At 46.6% G+C, this 18,870-nt stretch overlaps 1 protein-coding gene across 2 annotated transcripts in view; it reads right to left on the bottom strand.

Moving 5' to 3' along the window:
- LOC101942277 (nuclear receptor subfamily 2 group F member 5) overlaps positions 1-11,616 on the bottom strand; it is a 37,126-nt gene extending 25,510 nt beyond the window's left edge. Inside the window, exon 1 of one of the 2 annotated variants that reach the window (XM_024106992.3) lies at positions 11,262-11,616. Coding sequence is in view for 1 of the 2 variants with exons in the window: in XM_005293640.4 (XP_005293697.1) it covers positions 7,789-8,185 (397 nt within the window). In the remaining variant the exon portion in view is untranslated. Of the gene's footprint in view, positions 1-7,788; positions 8,186-11,261 lie in introns of those variants that run through there. The other variant, XM_005293640.4, reaches the window with a different exon arrangement.
- Between the last annotated feature and the right edge of the window lie 7,254 nt (positions 11,617-18,870).

Genomic DNA, 18,870 nt, shown 5'->3' with positions numbered 1-18,870 from the left:
ATACAAGTTTCACTGGATAGACAAGAGACAGAGCTGGACATAGAGAGACAAGATGGAATTGGAATTGACTAAAAACAGCCAGTGTCTTTCCTTCCGCTGCATTGTAAACGGGTTTTTGCTCTAACTATGTGCAGTACAGTTGGGTTGTACCAGGCACGCTTCCCCATCAAGCCATGAGAGTAATGCAGGAGAGGGGGAGAGAGGGGCTTTGTTTAATGAAAACGTGAGTGGTTTCTCTACTGCCGCTGCCTCAAAAACAAGGGGCCCGATCTCCCTTACTTCCACGACTAGTCCTACGTTGCTCAAGTGAATGAGAGTTGCCTTTGCATTTCAGGGGCACGAGACCTTTGGTCAATAGCTGTCTTTGCTGTGTGAAAGGATTCCTAGCGCTGGGTTTTTCCAACCAGCTAACAGGCGACAAGGGACGTTTAGGGACTCGGGGGCCCGATGGTCAGTCGGTGTAAATTGTCAACACGCAACATCAGAAAGAGAGGCTGACTGCTGCCGGCATTGAAGTCAATGGAGCAATGACAATATACACCCACTGAAAATCCGCCCCTCGGTTTAGAAGGCCGCTTCCCCTTGCCAAAGTCTCACTGTCTGAGGATTTCATAGAAGAATAATAATAACAACAACGCATACACTGTTGTACTATGGAGCCGATCTGCCGCCGGTGTCAAGTGTGATCGCTCAATGGAGCAAGGACAACTTAGACCCGCTGAAGAGATGCCTAAATCTACTATAAGACCTTGCATCTGAAAGGACCTCACAGACATTAACAAATTAAGCCTAACAACATTCCTGGGAGGTGGGGGACATGCCGTGCATGCAATACCAGGGTACATCAGATTCTATTAACCGTCTACCTTCCACAAGTCCCGAAGAGTCTCATCATTGATTTGTTGGCAGCTACGGAAGGAACACGTTAAAAATCCACCCATGTCTCAGCAGTTAGGGTGAGCCCAGTTAGCAACACGCTGGCTGAGAAAATACATGTCCCACGGAGAGCAATTTTCTGTGGACAGCTTCTTCCACCCAAAAAAAAACCAAAACCAAAAACAAAAGGCAGATTCTGATCCAAATGACACCGGCCTAAATCAGGAGTAACTCCGTTGAGTTCAGCGGTGGATTTACATCAGTAGTGCAACTCAGATCAGAATCTCTACATAAGTAGATGGGGAGTGGGGGAGTTAACAAACCATGGCTCTGTGTCTATTGATCAGAAACTCTTCAGAACAAGGAAGGCACCTTTCTCTTTGTCGTGAAATACCATGTACATTTAGGGGGACTACAGCAATTAGTAATAGCAATAATACAAAGAAGAGAGATCTAAGAACTGAAACAGACAAGTCATTTCTCTGCCGTGTATTTCCTAGGCCCCGAGGGAATTGTTTCTAATCTTTGGTGATTGCTAGCAAAATACTGGTTACCACCCAAAAAATTGCTGGTTTTTTTATGCCTAAAATAATTCCTTTATTATTTAAAAAAAAATCAAATGGCTTTGAAAAAAATCAAAGGGCTACATAGACACTCACATTTTAAAAATCAAACTTATTTTTAAAATAAATGCCCCCTCTCTCTCCTCCCTAATATTACAATGCTTTACAGAACAACTTTTCAAAAGAGCTCAGTTCCCATTTAGGCTCCTACCTAAACCATCCAGATTTCCACCAGTGCTTCTCAATAGATGCCCGGCACTTTTTAAAATTCTACTCCCTCGATCATGGGTAAAACCAGAGAGAATGGTGACATTCTAATTTACTTTTGGGGGGGCAGTGGCCTGCCAATGTCACTTGTTTCTAGTCAATTTCACTTTCAGGCCCTGACGCACAATGCTGCAAAGGGGAAGCCAGCGAGCCAAGGGAATGGTTGCTTGGTTAAAAAGAAAAAAAAAAAAAATCCTATTCTCTCTGGAATTAAACAAACAAATAAATCAATCACAGAAACGTTTCCATTGGCCTTAGGTTTTGTAAAAAGTTTCTTCCTGCGACGCCCTGTTTTATCTGTGCAAAACCTAAATTCTGGGCCAAACTTGGCAGATTATCGCCGGGGTAGATTAGCGCATAAATGCAATGTACCTAGCGAGTATGTAAAATCAGCCAGATACTGTGAGAGCAGAATGCTTTAGAAATGCATTTAACAATAACACCGCGGACTGAGGACAACCCTTCGTTATGACCCCAGTGGCAAATCCTTTAAACTGGGCGGTTAAACTTCAGTGAGATGGCTAGTAGATTGCTAGCCGTTTGCCCACCAAAAGTGACAAAGGTGTTTAAATGGCGAAAGGGGATTTCTCCTAATTGTTATAATAATTAACAAAAGACCTCATCTGCGGGGAACGCAACGTGACCCGTTTCCAATGCCAAGTGCGAGGGGCAGAAAAGCAAAAATTCAGACTATGCTATTGCTGGAAAATGGGCTGGGGAATAACGCTATTGAAAGTTCACTCAGTGCCACTATACTCGGAGTAAATTCACCCCTATAAAATAATATTGATGAAACTAAAAAAATATGAAACATTGTAACGGTCTGCAAATCAGCGCCTATCTTGGACCATTCCCATGTCCTTGTTCAATCTATTTGTTTCCATGTGTCCCTTTTTAAAGTTAAATGACTTTCCAGACGAAGTCATCACTCACGACCAAGTCTATTTGTAATTAAATTTCCCTTAAATATTCTTGAGCTGAGGAAAAAAACTGCAATAAAAACACCCCTTGTAAGATACAATTTGAATTCTATGTTTGTAATTCACTAATACACTCTAGAATTTTTCCATAGAGCCCAGTTTTTGTAAATTGCATTTGACGATTTGTATGGAAATTTGATTTTTTTTTTTGAGTGGGGTTTTGTGGGGTTTCTCCAGCTATCATTCCCAGCCTACGATCACTGGCAAAGAATTAAAATATCATTTCTGAACCTACGCTCAATAGTTTCAATTGAGTGTGTGTCTTCTGCATAGAAGCAAGGGAATCATTCAAACAACTCTTGAAATCCTTTGAATCAAAAAATTATCCCAAATTTAAACTGGCATGGAACAAATGATATAATGTATCATTACATAATCAGAAAAAAATAAGTAGATGTATCTTGATAGATACATGTCTTTGTTTATTTTCAACTAATAGTTGAAGCTTACTTGCCAATGTAAATATTTACCTGGAATAAAATTCCAAGTAAGATGGATGTTAAAAAATCAAAAGGAGTACAAAAAATAGAGCTGTTTAAAAATATTTTTGAATCTCTCAGCATAGCTGTTTCAAATGTTGAGTAACCACTAAAAAAATGTAGTGTCCACTCAACCAGAATTGTAGTGATCTAAGCTCACCTTGGGCTATAGAGACACGTTTGTTAATTAACACAGGCCAACAGTTTTCTTATTATGCTACCTAATGCTGTGTAGGGTTATGACAGACATCAGGTTTAGCTCAGCAGTTCAATAAGGTACATATGTGGGTTTCCTGACCTGGCTTCTCTCTCTATTTACAAAAAAAAAAAACAGACTTTGTAAAATCCTCAGTTCATGTTGACCTGTCTACACCAAATGAGAATCTGGCCACTGTATGATGCGTGTGTTTGATCTGCAGGGAGCTTTTTGCACTAGCCCAGGGGGTCCCTGCCTAATCACAGTTTGAACATCAATTTTATTTTAAAGAGTTGACTTTTAAGGCAGAGGTTTCTGTCTGTTAATATGGCTCCAGATTGCAAGAACTTTTGCCCTATGCTATGAAACTCTAGCACTTTGCTGGATGCCCAACACCATGTCACTCAAATGCCTTACAGGGGCCGCAGTAAAAGGCATAATAGAGGTAAAACTGTCCCCTTTCTAGCTTCCTTTTCTCAAAGCCATGCCCATGATCTGAGAAGACATAATCGCCATATTTGACAGAGGGCTTAATAAAAAAATTAACCCACCTAACTGAAAAAAAAATAAGGGGAGAAGGAAATCGATTGAGCTATCCCAGCTCCCATTTGGATCAGGGATAAATCATAAGGATTTTATGCTGATGATTTGAATGGTCATTTGTGCAGAATAAACTTATTAGATGCTTTCTTGTATATATATAAGTATATATAAATAAATGAGAGTAGCAAGAGTTGCTCAGATCTGCTACTAGTACCCACTGGGGATTTGCAGTAATCATCTCACCAAAAGAAGATTAAATGCCATGAATGCATTATTGCAGCCAAATTACTGGGCATGTTCATTGAAAGGGAGGGGGCAAAGTTTTCAAAGAAAAATCTTTACCCTAGGGAGTGCGGAGGGAAGGGATTCGCCTTGATGGTTTTCTTAAATATGTCCCATCATGGGAGAGAAACTTTGCCACTTTTTCCAACCCACTCCTTAACTGAGAAAATTAAACGTACAAGAGAAGTTGTTAATAGTATGGTTGAAATGCTGGTCGTCTGTGAAAAGGTTCAAAAAGAATGTGATTCCTATTTAAGTCGTATGGATTCTTGATTGTTACTCGTTAAAGAAGGTATTTTGCATTATGAATGAAGTACCATAGATACTGAGTATTATTATTATATGCACACATCATTATATGTGTATCTTATACTGAGAGATACCCATGCTGTCGCATGCTTTTTGCAATCCTACATTTGCACAAGTGTAACTTAATAAAAAAATTTCTCCAGGGCTTTGAGATCCGATGAAACATGCTATCTGAATGCCAGGTATGTTGTTGTTTCCACTCAATATATTCGTGTGAGAACCCGTGCCTGTTACATTACTGCTAAATCCTAGCTTAATTCTAAATCTGGAGAATGGTTACATTGCATACAGATGCATTTTTAAAAAACCAATATTTCTATTCCTACTGTTTTCACTGCCTCCCTTGTCCTAAATAAAATGCATATAGGAACAGTGAAAATTCCTACCTCTGCGGAGCAACTGTCTCTAAATCAAGCCCTGTTTAAAAACCCAAGAGAAACTAAAGGTTCGCTGGTTCAAAGGATTAATTTCGCTGATCGGATAGTCAACTTAAATATGAATTAGGGTTATTTCCCGTGATCCTTTTGTTGTAATCGACAAGTACAGGGACTTGGGGAAATTTAGCCTTTTAAGGATTCTGCTTTTCTCTTGCTAAAAAACAATCAACAAATATCCAAGCTTTACTTTCTCAGGCCCGAATGGGGAAGTACAGTAGACAACACTGGGGAATCAGCATGCAGGAATGTTAAGGGGGAGTGCTGATAAATTTGGGATTGGCTAAAAGGACAAACCATCTGATTTTGTGTAGATCAGAAATTCCAGCCAAGGGCTGGTGCAATAGTTAATTCGGTGGAATGAAAGTTCCCTGATATTTGCCCTGCGTCACATACTGTGAAGTTTGCCCTTCATTTAAAAAACAAAATAGCTACATGGAACAGGAAAGGAAAACCAGTCCGAGCAGCAAATAAAACCTCGACAAAAGCAATTCTGACGCATTTCTAGCCTGTGGGTTTCCACTTTACCCTGATCCCCTGTTAAGAAATGGGACCTGGGATTCTGTTGGCGCTGGGGAGTAGATGGGGATGGGGTGGGAATGATCTTAAGAATATACTGAGTCCCTAAGACAGCAGTTTAGCAACTGTAAACTCACAGCTGGAGAGGGAGAGCCCTGGTTAGGGCTTTGGGGGATAGATAGCAGGGTGGCAGGTAGGGAAGGAAGAGAATACATAGGGAACCACAGGGCGCTTGCAGGGAGGACTGTCAAGTGGAAGGCTGATGCCTGGTACACATGACCCTGTTGCCTTCAGTAAGGGGGGAGCTGAGGAGGTCTGCAGAGGTGGGCATCCTGTCTAGAGAGCAGAGAAAGGATGGGAAAGGAGAGAGTGAGAAAACAGACAGAGGGAAAGAAAGAAAAGAGAGATGTCATGAGAGAGGAGAGGGAGAGAGACAATTAGGGAAAGAGAAAAGGGGATGAGAGAGAGGAGGAGGGAATGGGAAGGGAAGAAAGATTTAGAGAAGGAAAAGAAAAGTAGTGAGAAAAGAGAAAGTGGATGAATAAGAAAATGGTAGAGACGTAGAAAAGAAAGGCATGAAGAAATTCAAGAGAGAGAAAAGGGGGAGAGAGAAAAGAAAAAGAATAAAAAGACAGATTTTCTTTCTCTTTTTCATTTCTCTGTCTTTGGAATGAGAGAGGAATGACCAAAGAAAGAAAACCTTTCCTTCTTTCTCTCCTTTCACGTTCCCATTTTTCTCTCTCACTCCTCTTTCTTCCTGAGAAAGAAAGAGAAAACAGAGAGAGAGAACACAAAAAGAAAGAAAACTCAGAGAGCGAGAGAGAGAGAAAAGAAAGACTAGAGAAGGAACATCAAAAGAAACCAGAGAAAAGAAAGCAAGATAACACAGAGAGAGAAACAAAAGAGAGACACAGAAGGGATGAAAAAGAAAAGAAAGAAAGAAAGAAAGAAAGAAAGAAAGAAAGAAAGGGAGAGCAGAGAGAGGGACCCCAGGAAGAGACAGTGAGAAGAGGACCCCAAAAGGGAGGTCAGAGAGAGGGAAGGGACCCCAGGAAGAGAGAGAGAGAGAGAAGAGGCCACAGAAAGGGAGGTCAGAGAGAGGGAAGGGACCCCAGGAAGAGACAGAGAGAAGAGGACCCCAAAAGGGAGGTCAGAGAGAGGGAAGGGACCCCAGGAAGAGAGAGAGAGAGAAGAGGCCACAGAAAGGGAGGTCAGAGAGAGGGAAGGGACCCCAGGAAGAGACAGAGAGAAGAGGACCCCAAAAGGGAGGTCAGAGAGAGGGAAGGGACCCCAGGAAGAGACAGAGAGAAGAGGACCCCAAAAGGGAGGTCAGAGAGAGGGAAGGGACTCCAGGAAGAGACAGAGAGAAGAGGACACAGAAAGGGAGGTCAGAGAGAGGGAAGGGACCCCAGGAAGAGACAGAGAGAAGAGGACACAGAAAGGGAGGTCAGAGAGAGGGAAGGGACTCCAGGAAGAGACAGAGAGAAGAGGCCACAGAAAGGGAGGTCAGAGAGAGGGAAGGGACCCCAGGAAGAGAGAGAGAGAGAAGAGGCCACAGAAAGGGAGGTCAGAGAGAGGGAAGGGACCCCAGGAAGAGAGAGAGAGAGAAGAGGCCACAGAAAGGGAGGTCAGAGAGAGGGAAAGGACTCCAGGAAGAGACAGAGAGAAGAGGCCACAGAAAGGGAGGTCAGAGAGAGGGAAGGGACCCCAGGAAGAGAGAGAGAGAAGAGGCCACAGAAAGGGAGGTCAGAGAGAGGGAAAGGACTCCAGGAAGAGACAGAGAGAAGAGGCCACAGAAAGGGAGGTCAGAGAGAGGGAAGGGACCCCAGGAAGAGACAGAGAGAAGAGGACACAGAAAGGGAGGTCAGAGAGAGGGAAGGGACCCCAGGAAAAGAGAGAGAGAAGAGGACACAGAAAGGGAGGTCAGAGAGAGGGAAGGGACCCCAGGAAAAGAGAGAGAGAAGAGGACACAGAAAGGGAGGTCAGAGAGAGGGAAGGGACCCCAGGAAGAGACAGAGAGAAGAGGCCACAGAAAGGGAGGTCAGAGAGAGGGAAGGGACCCCAGGAAGAGAGAGAGAGAAGAGGCCACAGAAAGGGAGGTCAGAGAGAGGGAAGGGACCCCAGGAAGAGAGAGAGAGAAGAGGCCACAGAAAGGGAGGTCAGAGAGAGGGAAGGGACCCCAGGAAGAGACAGAGAGAAGAGGCCACAGAAAGGGAGAGCAGGGAGGGGGACCCCAGAGGAAAGACAGGGCAGCCAGGCGAGGCTGGAAAGCGGGAGCGGAGGGGCCGGGCCGGGCCGGGCCGAACCGAACCGAGCCGGGCCGGACCGGGGGGCGCTCACCTTCCCGGCGCATGCCGACCTTGAGGCACTTCTTGAGGCGGCAGTACTGGCACTGGTTGCGGTGGTGCTGGTCGATGGGGCACTCCCGGTTGCTGCGGCAGGTGTAGCTCAGGTTGCGGCGCACCGAGCGCTTGAAGAAGCTCTTGCAGCCCTCGCAGGTGAACTGCCCGTAGTGCTTCCCGCTGGACTTGTCCCCGCACACCATGCAGTCCACGCTCGGCGGGGCGCCCCCCTTCTCGCCCGCCTCCGCCGGGCCCGGGGCCACCGCGCCCTTCGGGGGGCCCGGCGGCGGAGGGGCCACCCCCGGCTCCGGAGCGCACGGCAGGCCCGGAGGGGGCTGGGCGCCTGGCGGGCCCCCGGGGATCTCCTCCTGCCAAGGGTTCACGACCATGGCCATGCTAGCGGGGGGAGGGGCAGGGGCAGGAGGAGAGGGGGAGGAGAGGAGTCAGGATGGGGGGAAGGAGGAAGGAGTGGTGGAGGAGAGGACTCGGGATGGGGGGAAGGAGGAAGGAGTGGTGGAGGAGAGGACTCGGGATGGGGGGAAGGAGGAAGAAGCGGTGGAGGAGAGGACTCGGGATGGGGGGAAGGAGGAAGGAGTGGTGGAGGAGAGGACTCGGGATGGGGGAAGGAGGAAGGAGTGGTGGAGGAGAGGACTCGGGATGGGGGGAAGGAGGAAGGAGTGGTGGAGGAGAGGACTCGGGATGGGGGAAGGAGGAAGGAGTGGTGGAGGAGAGGACTCGGGATGGGGGGAAGGAGGAAGGAGTGGTGGAGGAGAAGACTCGGGATGGGGGGAAGGAGGAAGGAGCGGTGGAAGAGAGGACTCGGGATGGGGGGAAGGAGGAAGGAGCGGTAGAGGAGAAGACTCGGGATGGGGGGAAGGAGGAAGGAGCGGTAGAGGAGAAGACTCGGGATGGGGGGAAGGAGGAAGGAGCGGTGGAGGAGAGGACTCGGGATGGGGGAAGGAGGAAGGAGTGGTGGAGGAGAGGACTCGGGATGGGGGGAAGGAGGAAGGAGTGGTGGAGGAGAGGACTCGGGATGGGGGGAAGGAGGAAGGAGTGGTGGAGGAGAGGACTCGGGATGGGGGGAAGGAGGAAGGAGTGGTGGAGGAGAGGACTCGGGATGGGAGGAAGGAGGAAGGAGTGGTGGAGGAGAGGACTCGGGATGGGAGGAAGGAGGAAGGAGTGGTGGAGGAGAGGACTCGGGATGGGAGGAAGGAGGAAGGAGTGGTGGAGGAGAAGACTCGGGATGGGAGGAAGGAGGAAGGAGTGGTGGAGGAGAATACTCGGGATGGGGGGAAGGAGGAAGGAGTGGTAGAGGAGAAGACTCGGGATGGGAGGAAGGAGTGGTGGAGGAGAGGACTCGGGATGGGGGGAAGGAGGATGAAGTGGTAGAGGAAAAGACTCGGGATGGGAGGAAGGAGGAAGGAGTGGTGGAGGAGAGGACTCGGGATGGGAGGAAGGAGGAAGGAGTTGTGGAGGAAAGGACTCGGGATGGGGGGAAGGAGGAAGGAGTGGTAGAGGAGAAGACTCGGGATGGGAGGAAGGAGGAAGGAGTTGTGGAGGAGAGGACTCGGGATGGGGAGAAGGAGGATGAAGTGGTGGAGGAAAAGACTCGGGATGGGAGGAAGGAGGAAGGAGTGGTAGAGGAGAAGACTCGGGATGGGGGGAAGGAGGAAGGAGTGGTAGAGGAGAAGACTCGGGATAGGGGGAAGGAGGAAGGAAGGAGTGGTAGAGGAGAAGACTCGGGATGGGGGGAAGGAGGAAGGAGTTGTGGAGGAGAGGACTCGGGATGGGGGGAAGGAGGAAGGAGTAGTGGAGGAAAAGACTCGGGATGGGGGGAAGGAGGAAGGAAGGAGTGGTAGAGGAGAAGACTCGGGATGGGGGGAAGGAGTGGTGGAGGAGAGGACTCGGGATGGGCGGAAGGAGGAAGGAAGGAGTGGTAGAGAAGACTCGGGATCGGGGCGAGGGTAGGAAGAAGGGAAGGAGGAGCAGATAGGTCAATGGAGGAGGAGAGAGAAAGTTAATCCACCCAGCAAGGATAGGAATCAATAAAACAGGAGAGGTATTTTGAAGTCTCTCGTCTATGATCGAAATTGAATTCGGTCCGTTTCTTCGTGGCTCCCAAACTCTCCACGATTTGAGAGGAGGATTTGAGAGAAGAGAGAGAGAGAGAAAAAAACAACAACCTCCTTTTTAAAAATACCCTCTCTGTCCTGGCGTGGGGGGAGCGGGAGAAATAAGGTTTTGTTTAGATTAAATTCTCTCTCCCTGCTGGGTGTGTAGCTATAATAACAAATAATTAATATTTGCAACGTCGATTTGGTCTTTGCAAAGAGCAGAATTATAATCAGAGAGAAAGGGGCGGGGAGGGGGGGGGGAGAAAAGAGCTAAAATGACGAAGCCAGATTCCTGGAGGGTTTTATTGTCATTTCAGGCACACCAAAAATCCATCGCTCTCGTCTTCTCCACCCCATTCAAACAACCCCAACCAAACTTTGCTGGACGCAGAAACTCCCAAGGGACTTCCAATTCCTTACGGATCTGGGACGGGGCGGGGGGAAGACAGAGAAAGGGAGAAAAGGGGGGAGAGAGGAAAAAAAAACCCATCAAAATGCTACCAAGCGTTAAGTATTTCACAATAAACTCTCAGCCAATTTGGACCGTGGCTTCTCTTCCAAACCCAGCTGAATAAAATGCCAGAAGCCAAGCACACACCGCGCAGGTTGGCAACAGATCTAAAAAATAATAAAAAAAAATTCTCCCCCGGTCCCCCACCAAATTTAAAAGCGATTAATTCCTAATCAACCCCAGAGAACCCTAATTACAAACACAGCCGGTCGCCAAGATCTAAAATAAAACCACACGCCCTCCCCACGCACCGAGGGATCCTGCAGTCACTGGGAGAGCGGATGATTCCTCGCTTATCCCCAGTTCATGCAAATAGCAATCCAGATAGCCCACCAAATTCGCTTTTAGATGCAGAGACTAGGATCGGACCCGCGCTCGGTTTCTTTCGTCAATTTCACTGCCTCTGATCAGGCGGGAAAGTTGGGCGTAAAAGGGTTAGGGGAAAATAAATATAACATAAAAAATAAGACAGCGTTTAAATCCGCTAGGGTTTTGCGGAGTTTATCCGTCTCCGATTTTTCCTTCCCTTTATGGAAGGAACTATCTCCTCGTCTCTGTCACACACGCGACTATCTGCCAATACTTCTGTGCGTGTGTTGTTTAGTCTGAATCGGAATATTTCCCTTCGTTTTCTCTTCTCGCTTCGATTTCTAGCCGGCAAGCGGACCTCCCTGACCATTTTGTTTAAGGTGATTTTATTTTGAGGGGGGGGGGGGTCAAGATGTATCAAACTATGTCAATTGGAAAAGAAACGCGCCCAGAAGAGGCAAAAGTGGGGTGGGGTGGGGGGGAACAATGGGAGCAGAGCTAAATAGAGAGAGATCATTTAAAAGACATGTACTGTACCTTGTGAAAGGCAAATTCTTTTCTCTTCTGTCTCAGCCTTGGGGAAGGATGGTCTTTTAAAAGCTAGATTATTAATCACACGCACATTTCACAAGATTTTTCTCTCCTTTCCTCCCCCCCCCCCTCTTTTTGTGTATGTGTGTCTGCGTATGACTTGCAGGCTCATAAAAGTCAAGATCTGAAATGAGATGGAGACAGATTCCACCTTTTGAATTTTCCTCTGTCTCCTCTTCCCCCCTCCTTGGAGAGAAGCAAGGGTTTTTTTGGGGGGGGGGGGAGGTGGGGCTGAGGCGGAAGGGGGGGGAAATCGCAACACACACAAACTTTTAAAGTGAAAGAATGGCCCTTTTGCTTGTCAGTGCCCCCCCCCCCCCCCCCAGTCCCCTCCCCCTCGAAGATGGTCCCGGGGAGGATCACGTGGAGAGCGGCTGAACTCTGACAGTGGAATTCATTGACAATGTGGCCATGGAGACACTTTCCTTATAAGGCCCAACATTCCAAGTAGGGGAGGGGGCTGGGGCTGGAACCAGCCCTTGCAACGCGGCGCGGCCCTCCCTCAATCAACGTTGCGGAGGGCCCTGATTGGGGCAGCCCCCGGGAGGCGTGGCTTGCCCTGGTCAGTGGGTGCAAAGTCAGCGAGGGGAGCGATTTAAAAGGGGGTGGAGACGCCATGGGTTGGGGCCACGCCTCCTGCTGTCACTTTGGTCCCGCTTGCAAAAGGGGCTGGGAGGTCTGGCACATGGTGGGGAGAGGAAAGTGACACAGGGAAATCTGCTTGTAGCGGTGACTTAATAAACGCCCCTGGAGCGAAGTGGCACCTTGGATGGCTCACGTCTCATAAGGTTGCCTAATTCGAATGAGACAAAACGGGACTGGCTTTGCTCCCTGTTAAAGCTCCGATTTAACCCGAAGAGTGGGATCGGAGAAGTTAGAGAGGCAGAGGACTGTCCCCCTGCCTGCAAATGCAAGATCTGTAGCATGCCAGTAGGTGCCACAGGACCCTCTGTTGCTTTTTACAGATTCAGACTAACACGGCTACCCCTCTGATACCAGTAGATCAGTTAGTCCACTGACCGATTAGTGAACGTTTGAAGAGGTAAAGCACTGGATGGTATGATGATGCTTCCATAGATGCCAGGGTGATATATATGTATAGACTTCTTGCATCTGAAGAAGTGAGGTTTTTTACCTACAAAAGCTTATGCCCAAGTAAATCTGTTAGTCTTTAAGGACTCCCTGTTGTTGGTTTTTTTTTCAGGGTGATATAGATAGTCCTGAAAATAGATAACTTAGTTCAGGTATTATTAATCATTTATATATTGTGCACATGCAGCGCCCTATTGGTGCTACACTTGTTTTTTTTTACAGCCAAATAAAATAGACACAAGCTCTTCACTGAGTGTGCAATCTAGCACAGTGGCTTTCAACCTTTTTTTCATTTGCTGGCTGCCTAAAAAATTTCAAATGGCGGTGCAGATCCCTTTGGAAATCGTAGACATAGTCTGTGGACCCCAGGGGTCTGCAGACCACAGGTTGAAAAGCCTCCGTTCTAAGGTAAGGACAACCTTTTGCTGAATCCTTAGACATAGTCTGCGGACCCCCAGGGGTCCATGGACTACAGGTTGAAAACCACTGATCTACCACAATGGTGTTACTATACGAATAATACTAGTTTTGCTTTAGCTAGAGCAGGGTCGTTTCAAAGATTTAAAAGATAAAACTCCTGATGTGTTTACTTACATTAATATTTCTAGCCTGCACTTATCTATGTTTGTAAAGCGCAGCCTAAATATATAGCCCAATAGAAATGATTTTAATTGTTTTTAAATAGATTATAAAAATAGTTTAGATGGGGTAGTCATATAACTCCCACTGTTGCGGAATTGGTTGATAATATAATATAATATAATTCATTATAATTAATATAAATTTCAATTACTTAAACCTTATCTTTTTGTTTATATTTTTAGATTTTTGACAAATTAAATTAAAAGAGAGAACTGAAAAGGACCAAAACATTAATGTAAGGATGAGATTAAAAAACCAAACCAACTGATGGGAAAACACCTTTTCACAATAGGAGGTAATGCTATATTACTTGAACAATTTGTTACTTTGATTTAAAACACAGATTTAACACTCAAAACAGAAAGAACAACTGGCAAGATAAAATAGCTGAATGAAAAACAGCTAATGTTTGCACCACGTTTTGAAAAGGTAAAGCGCTATCTAAGTGCTAAATATTTTTAAATAAGGAAACGAACTCACATGAATTAATCATAAAGTTCCGAAAAAGGCTGACCACATGCTTAAAAAAAAAAATAATAATAAGGTGACCTATTGTTAAGCTGATGGGAATACATCTGCACAGAGCTGTCAAGATGTGACAATTTGAAGGAGTGAAAAAAAAATCCAAGTGAGATTTTTAAGTGTCTAATTGAAGCTACACATTACACGCGGGCACACACATCCTTCCTTCTTGAACGATCCTTAAAAATGTGCGTTAAAACACATCCAGAAGTATGGGGGGGTCTCCCTTCCCAGATGAGCCATCGGGAGGAAAAATGGGGTTTCTTGCCCAGGAAGAAATGTTACTTTGTTAACAGAGTTGTCCCAGGTACCACCTCCAAAATCACATGCTCTCACTGCCTAACCTGGCCTACCCGTTACCCAGAAAATGAGTGGGGCATGGGGATCGTTATTTTAAAATAAAGATTCCCGGGAGAATGGTTGACTGTAAGCCGACCAAGTGCTAGTCTCATCAGCATGCAGCTCCAGCGCTGTGCCGTGAAAGGTAGAACTGAGTGGGGGGAGAGGAGGTTGCGAAATTAAAACTCCACAGAAACAGGAGACTAAAAGGGAGATAAAAGGAGAGAGTGAAAGAAACCGACGGCTTCTCAACCAAACCGGGGAGGATGGCGAAGGCATGGCGGCGACATAAACCCGCTCGGCTCTTTGTCTGCCAGAGCTGAGGACCTCCTTCCTACAAACGGTGCCGTGGTGCCTTTCCTTAAATAGAGATTCCTACATTCCAGATCACCCTGTGGCAAAGGAATGAATGAGCAGGGTCACATCCTGATCCCTTTGCCACGGGTGCTGAATTTGTGCCATTCTCTGTGCTCTGTGTGGCCCACTGTCTTGCTTTCCATGTATTTCCCTTCCCTCCCGTAAGAAAAGAGACTGCCATGAGTGGTGAATTTAACTGGGGCACATATAGGTAGCTATGCCCTCTTGAGGCTGGCTATACAGTGGTTACAGGATATAGCATTGATCATACTCATCCTTTACCTTGTGCCCCCTTTGTTGGAGCTGTTTGTCATCTCTTGCTTTGTACTGTTATGGCAGGCGTCACCAGGTGGTGCTGTTACAAAGAGTCTTTGTCTTAGCATGCAAGCATCATACAGTCTTACAAGAAATGCTGCATTGTTGTTAGTGTTGTGATGTAGCTTTTGGTGGGGGAGTTTTGGCAAGCAACAAGAGAGTTGATTCTCTGTCTCTCTTTCTCTCTCTCCCCTAATGTATTTAACTGGGGTTAATTCTTGAGGCAGAATTGCTGCCTGGGAGCCTGGAGCTGCTAGTTGGACTGAGATTCCTATAAGGGGCTTGCTTGCATGCTGTTTGTGACCACCTCTGTTCCAGGACTGGTGTAAATAAAACAAATCACACCAAGAAAATACCCAGACTTTGTATCACTAATTTCTCCTCCAGTAAGAAACCAACCTGCCAGGCCCCAACATCTGCTTCCCTTTCATATAAGGGGGACAATATTTTAGATCAGAGCAGGGATGGCCAAACTCCCATTGACTACCCTGGGGCAGGATTTCACCCATAGATTTTTAAGGGCAGAAGGGATCATCTAGCCCAGTGATACTCAGACCTCAGTGGTTCAGGAACCAAATTAGCGACCAACAGAGCCGCAGGAGATGCATGAAAGAGCCACTTGCAACTCGCGAGTCCGAGTATCAGTGATCTAGCCTGACCCCCTGCATAACATACAGGCCATCTCTTGCACCTTGCTTTGCAGCAACTGGCATCGGCCACTGTCAGAGACAGGCTACGGGGCTAGACAGTCTGATGCTGTTTAATTTTTATAATACTGATACCAGATGCCATGGTGATGGGCACATTAGAGGTTTTTTCCTTATGGTCCAAAAATGTTACAGTCCTCAATAGTGTTGCCACAGTGTAACTGTGCCATTCTGGTAGTATTATTTGATACACACACCCAGCTGAGACTGTCTTTCTTACGAGATTGCTGTTAGGTCAGCGGAAGAAGATGCAAACAGTTTACGCTCTTGTAAGAAGGTCTCTGCTCTCTGTCACACCTGTTCACTGGATTCTTTCAATTCCATGCTGACCTTCACGAGACATCCCTTCCCTTTCCTGCCTGTCAGCAGAGAGTAGCTGCAGGCTCCTCACAGCTCAGGTGTCTTGGATGAACTCGTCAAACCGGCATAGCCTGTGACACTGGGGGGCTTGGAGAATGCACCTCTGGGCCCGTGCTACAGAATGCAACACGCAGCTCGGAAACCACTGGCTGGAAATCCTTTGTGGAGCAAATCTTTGCCCTATAGAGAGTCTTTGGTCCGAGGAGCTCAAAGCACTTGCATCAATCAGTGAAGATCCCCACTGCCCTTTGGAGTTTTAGAAATAAAGTGACTTTCTCAAGGCCATGCAGCATGTGTGAGACCCGGTAATATGCCCTAGGATTTTCAGCTGCCAGCCCCTCGCTCACAGCCCACCCTCCCTCACTAGCGGCAGGAATAGAACCCAAGACTACAGTCACTAGACCCATGCTCTGTGCCAGAAACAGGGATAGAACCCAGGAGTCCTGACTCCCTGTCCTCCCCCCGCCAGCTGTAATCACTAGTCCACACTCCCTGACCCATTCTGCATGACATGTTCTTTGTATTTTTCACCCCCCCACACACTTGCATGAAAATAGGGTCTTTGTTGCTTGGAGATTCAGCCTATTCCCCGTCTGAGGTCATAATCCTCTGACATCACTTCCGTCTTCATGGAAATCAAATGATGCATCAGAGGAGAGAGGGAGGAGTAGCAGGAATGAAGCAATGAAGAAGAGGCCCTGCGTTTGTGTGTCTGTTAGGAAAAGCGGAGGAAAGACAAACCATTAAGGGGTCTGAGATTGCAGTGGTACAAATGACTACACACAGGCAATGGAGTGTCAGGTCAAACCTCGGAGCCAATAGAAGCTTTGCTAATCCCAATGGTTCAAAAAACGGGAGTTGGGCTCCAAAAAAAAATCCAGAGATTGGCTTAAAAATCATGCGATTTTACCCAACTAATAATAAATATTGGGTTCTCTTTTTTTGCCCCCCTTTTTTTAATTTAATAATTTGAGTCATGCTCGCTATATGTTTTCAGGCTTCCCTTCACAATCGCGAGTGCTAGAAACTCACTTTAAAAAAAAAAAAAAGATTCCCGTGTAATGACATGAATCCGGGAGCTGGGGCTTTAAGAAAAGCACCAAATGTCGCAAGGCTCGTGAAAAGATCTTGAGAGTTGGCAACACTGCAGCAGGATGGATTCTCAAGTGCGTCATCCAGAGTTCTCTATCAGCTCTTTTGACTAGTCTGGCCTTACTGAAACGCTGTCACTTTAACTTAGAGCTGGAATGGAGGTTTCCAGAGAGCTCGCGTCTCACCTTACATTTTTCAACTGTAAATCACCATCTGGGGCTCTAATTTTGGTCGAGCACCAGGATGCAATGCGCTTGTGCTCCCAGGTCACAGGAAATCTAAAGTGCTCACCTATTAAACTAGCCACATTCCATGTGGTGGGAAAAGGAACTCTGGTTTTGCAGTCCAGCAAACATATCTATATATCATACACATGTGTCTAAATAGATATATTTAGCTCTGCTCAGGATTGCTTCAATGTCTTGATTGCATCGTTAAGTGGCCGATAATTATACTTGTTGTGTCCATAGTTACCAGAAACTCTTTAAATCAAGACACTGATTCATCATTGCCTGGCACCTCGTGCAGTCATCGACACCCGTATGAAATGAGGGCAAATCAGAAAGGCGGCATTTTACACTTGCCTGGCGCTGATGTAAATAAGAGGGCAAGGGGCAGGACATTGGAGGATCAGGCCCCGGAGACTCAGCAGCGAGGTGTGTAACTCTGAGCTTTGTCTGCCCTGCGCCAGCACGTATACAACACTGATGAAATTCCCAAAGTCTGCCGCAGTTCAGTGTAAAAATGGAAACAATGGATTCTCCGTGTGTCTGTGTGGGGTGGGGGTTCTGATTGTTTCACTGGTTTGGTTTGAAATCAAGAGGCAATATCCCCATGACATGAACTTAGAACAATTAAATTCACAAACTGATCAATTTCTTTCTTTCTTTTCTTTTTGCTTCTGGTCAGTTTCACTTTCTGGCTTTCCTCAAGATTCTGTTGAGTCTGGATTCCCAGGAAGGCACAAATCCAAGCTATGGTCCCCATCCTGTGATCAGATCCATGCCTTCCTTCACTTAAGAGGGGTTCTCTGTATGAATCCGATTGCAGGGTCGGGCTCAGAACTGTTTCCAATCCCTTTTTTCCCCTCCTTTCCAAGAAAATCTCAGGAAACCACTTTTATTCCCATTTCAAAACTTTAAAACAAACAAACCATACATCTGAGGCTTAATCTTCTCAGGCCAGATCCTCATCTGGTGTGAATCAGCAAGGTTCTCCACTGAGGGAGTTACACTGATATACACGAGCTGATGGTCTGGCCTTGGAGAGCCCCTTTAAGAATGTAAGGGACTCGTTCAAACTTAGCAGCCAGTGATGTCTTTAAGATACGCACACACATCTCCAGGATCCTTTTAAGCTATGTGTGGTTGGTCAAAGGAGACAGTAAATAAGCTGTTTCCTATAATTGCTCATAAAACCGTTCACTTGAAATTTCATTATTCATTCCCTGCAGGGCCAGAGGGCCACCAGCTCCATAAATTTGCTTTGGGTTCCCTTTTAGGAAAAATTCATTACCTTTTACCTCAAGATGGAGTGAAATCCTTGTATTGAGGTCAGAACTTCCAAGGGCCATTGGGTGATTTATAAAGTCGAGGGGGGAGGGTGGTCTCAGCTTTCAGGATGATTCACTCCCTCAGGTGTGACTTCAGCTTTGAATTAGGTTGGAGGAGGAGGAACTTACTTCGAGATTTTAAAAACCTGATTTTTCCAGCCAGCCTTTTAACTTCGCTTGGTTATTTGTATTCCCCCCACCCCCTCCTTTCTAAGAACCAGATTTTCCAAAGAGCCTCAGGCTACATTTTCAAGTGTCCAGAACCCACAAGTGGAGCCAGATATTCCCAAGAGCTAAACACCCCATGAGCTGAAAATCCAGCCACTTATTCTGATGCCTGAGCTCTTTAGAAAATCACACCCCGATTTTGAGTGCTGAACCTGTTTGTAAATCGGACCTCCTAATGCCTTGATTTGGGACAGTGCTTAAGCATGTACTTAAACCTATCCTTGTTTAGGACAGCAGTTAGTAGGCATCCTTCAGTCTCGAGAGACCATGAGTATGGACCCCGGAGAGGTAAAGATTTACTCAGTTGGTTTTATGGTGGCCGCGGCCCTGGCTGAAGGGACTCACTGGA

The sequence above is a fragment of the Chrysemys picta genome, chromosome 20 (assembly GCF_011386835.1).
Source record: "Chrysemys picta bellii isolate R12L10 chromosome 20, ASM1138683v2, whole genome shotgun sequence".
Lineage (NCBI taxonomy): Eukaryota > Metazoa > Chordata > Testudines > Emydidae > Chrysemys > Chrysemys picta.
The sequence above is the reverse complement of the archived record's forward strand: the minus strand, read 5'-3'. Positions and strand labels throughout refer to the sequence as shown.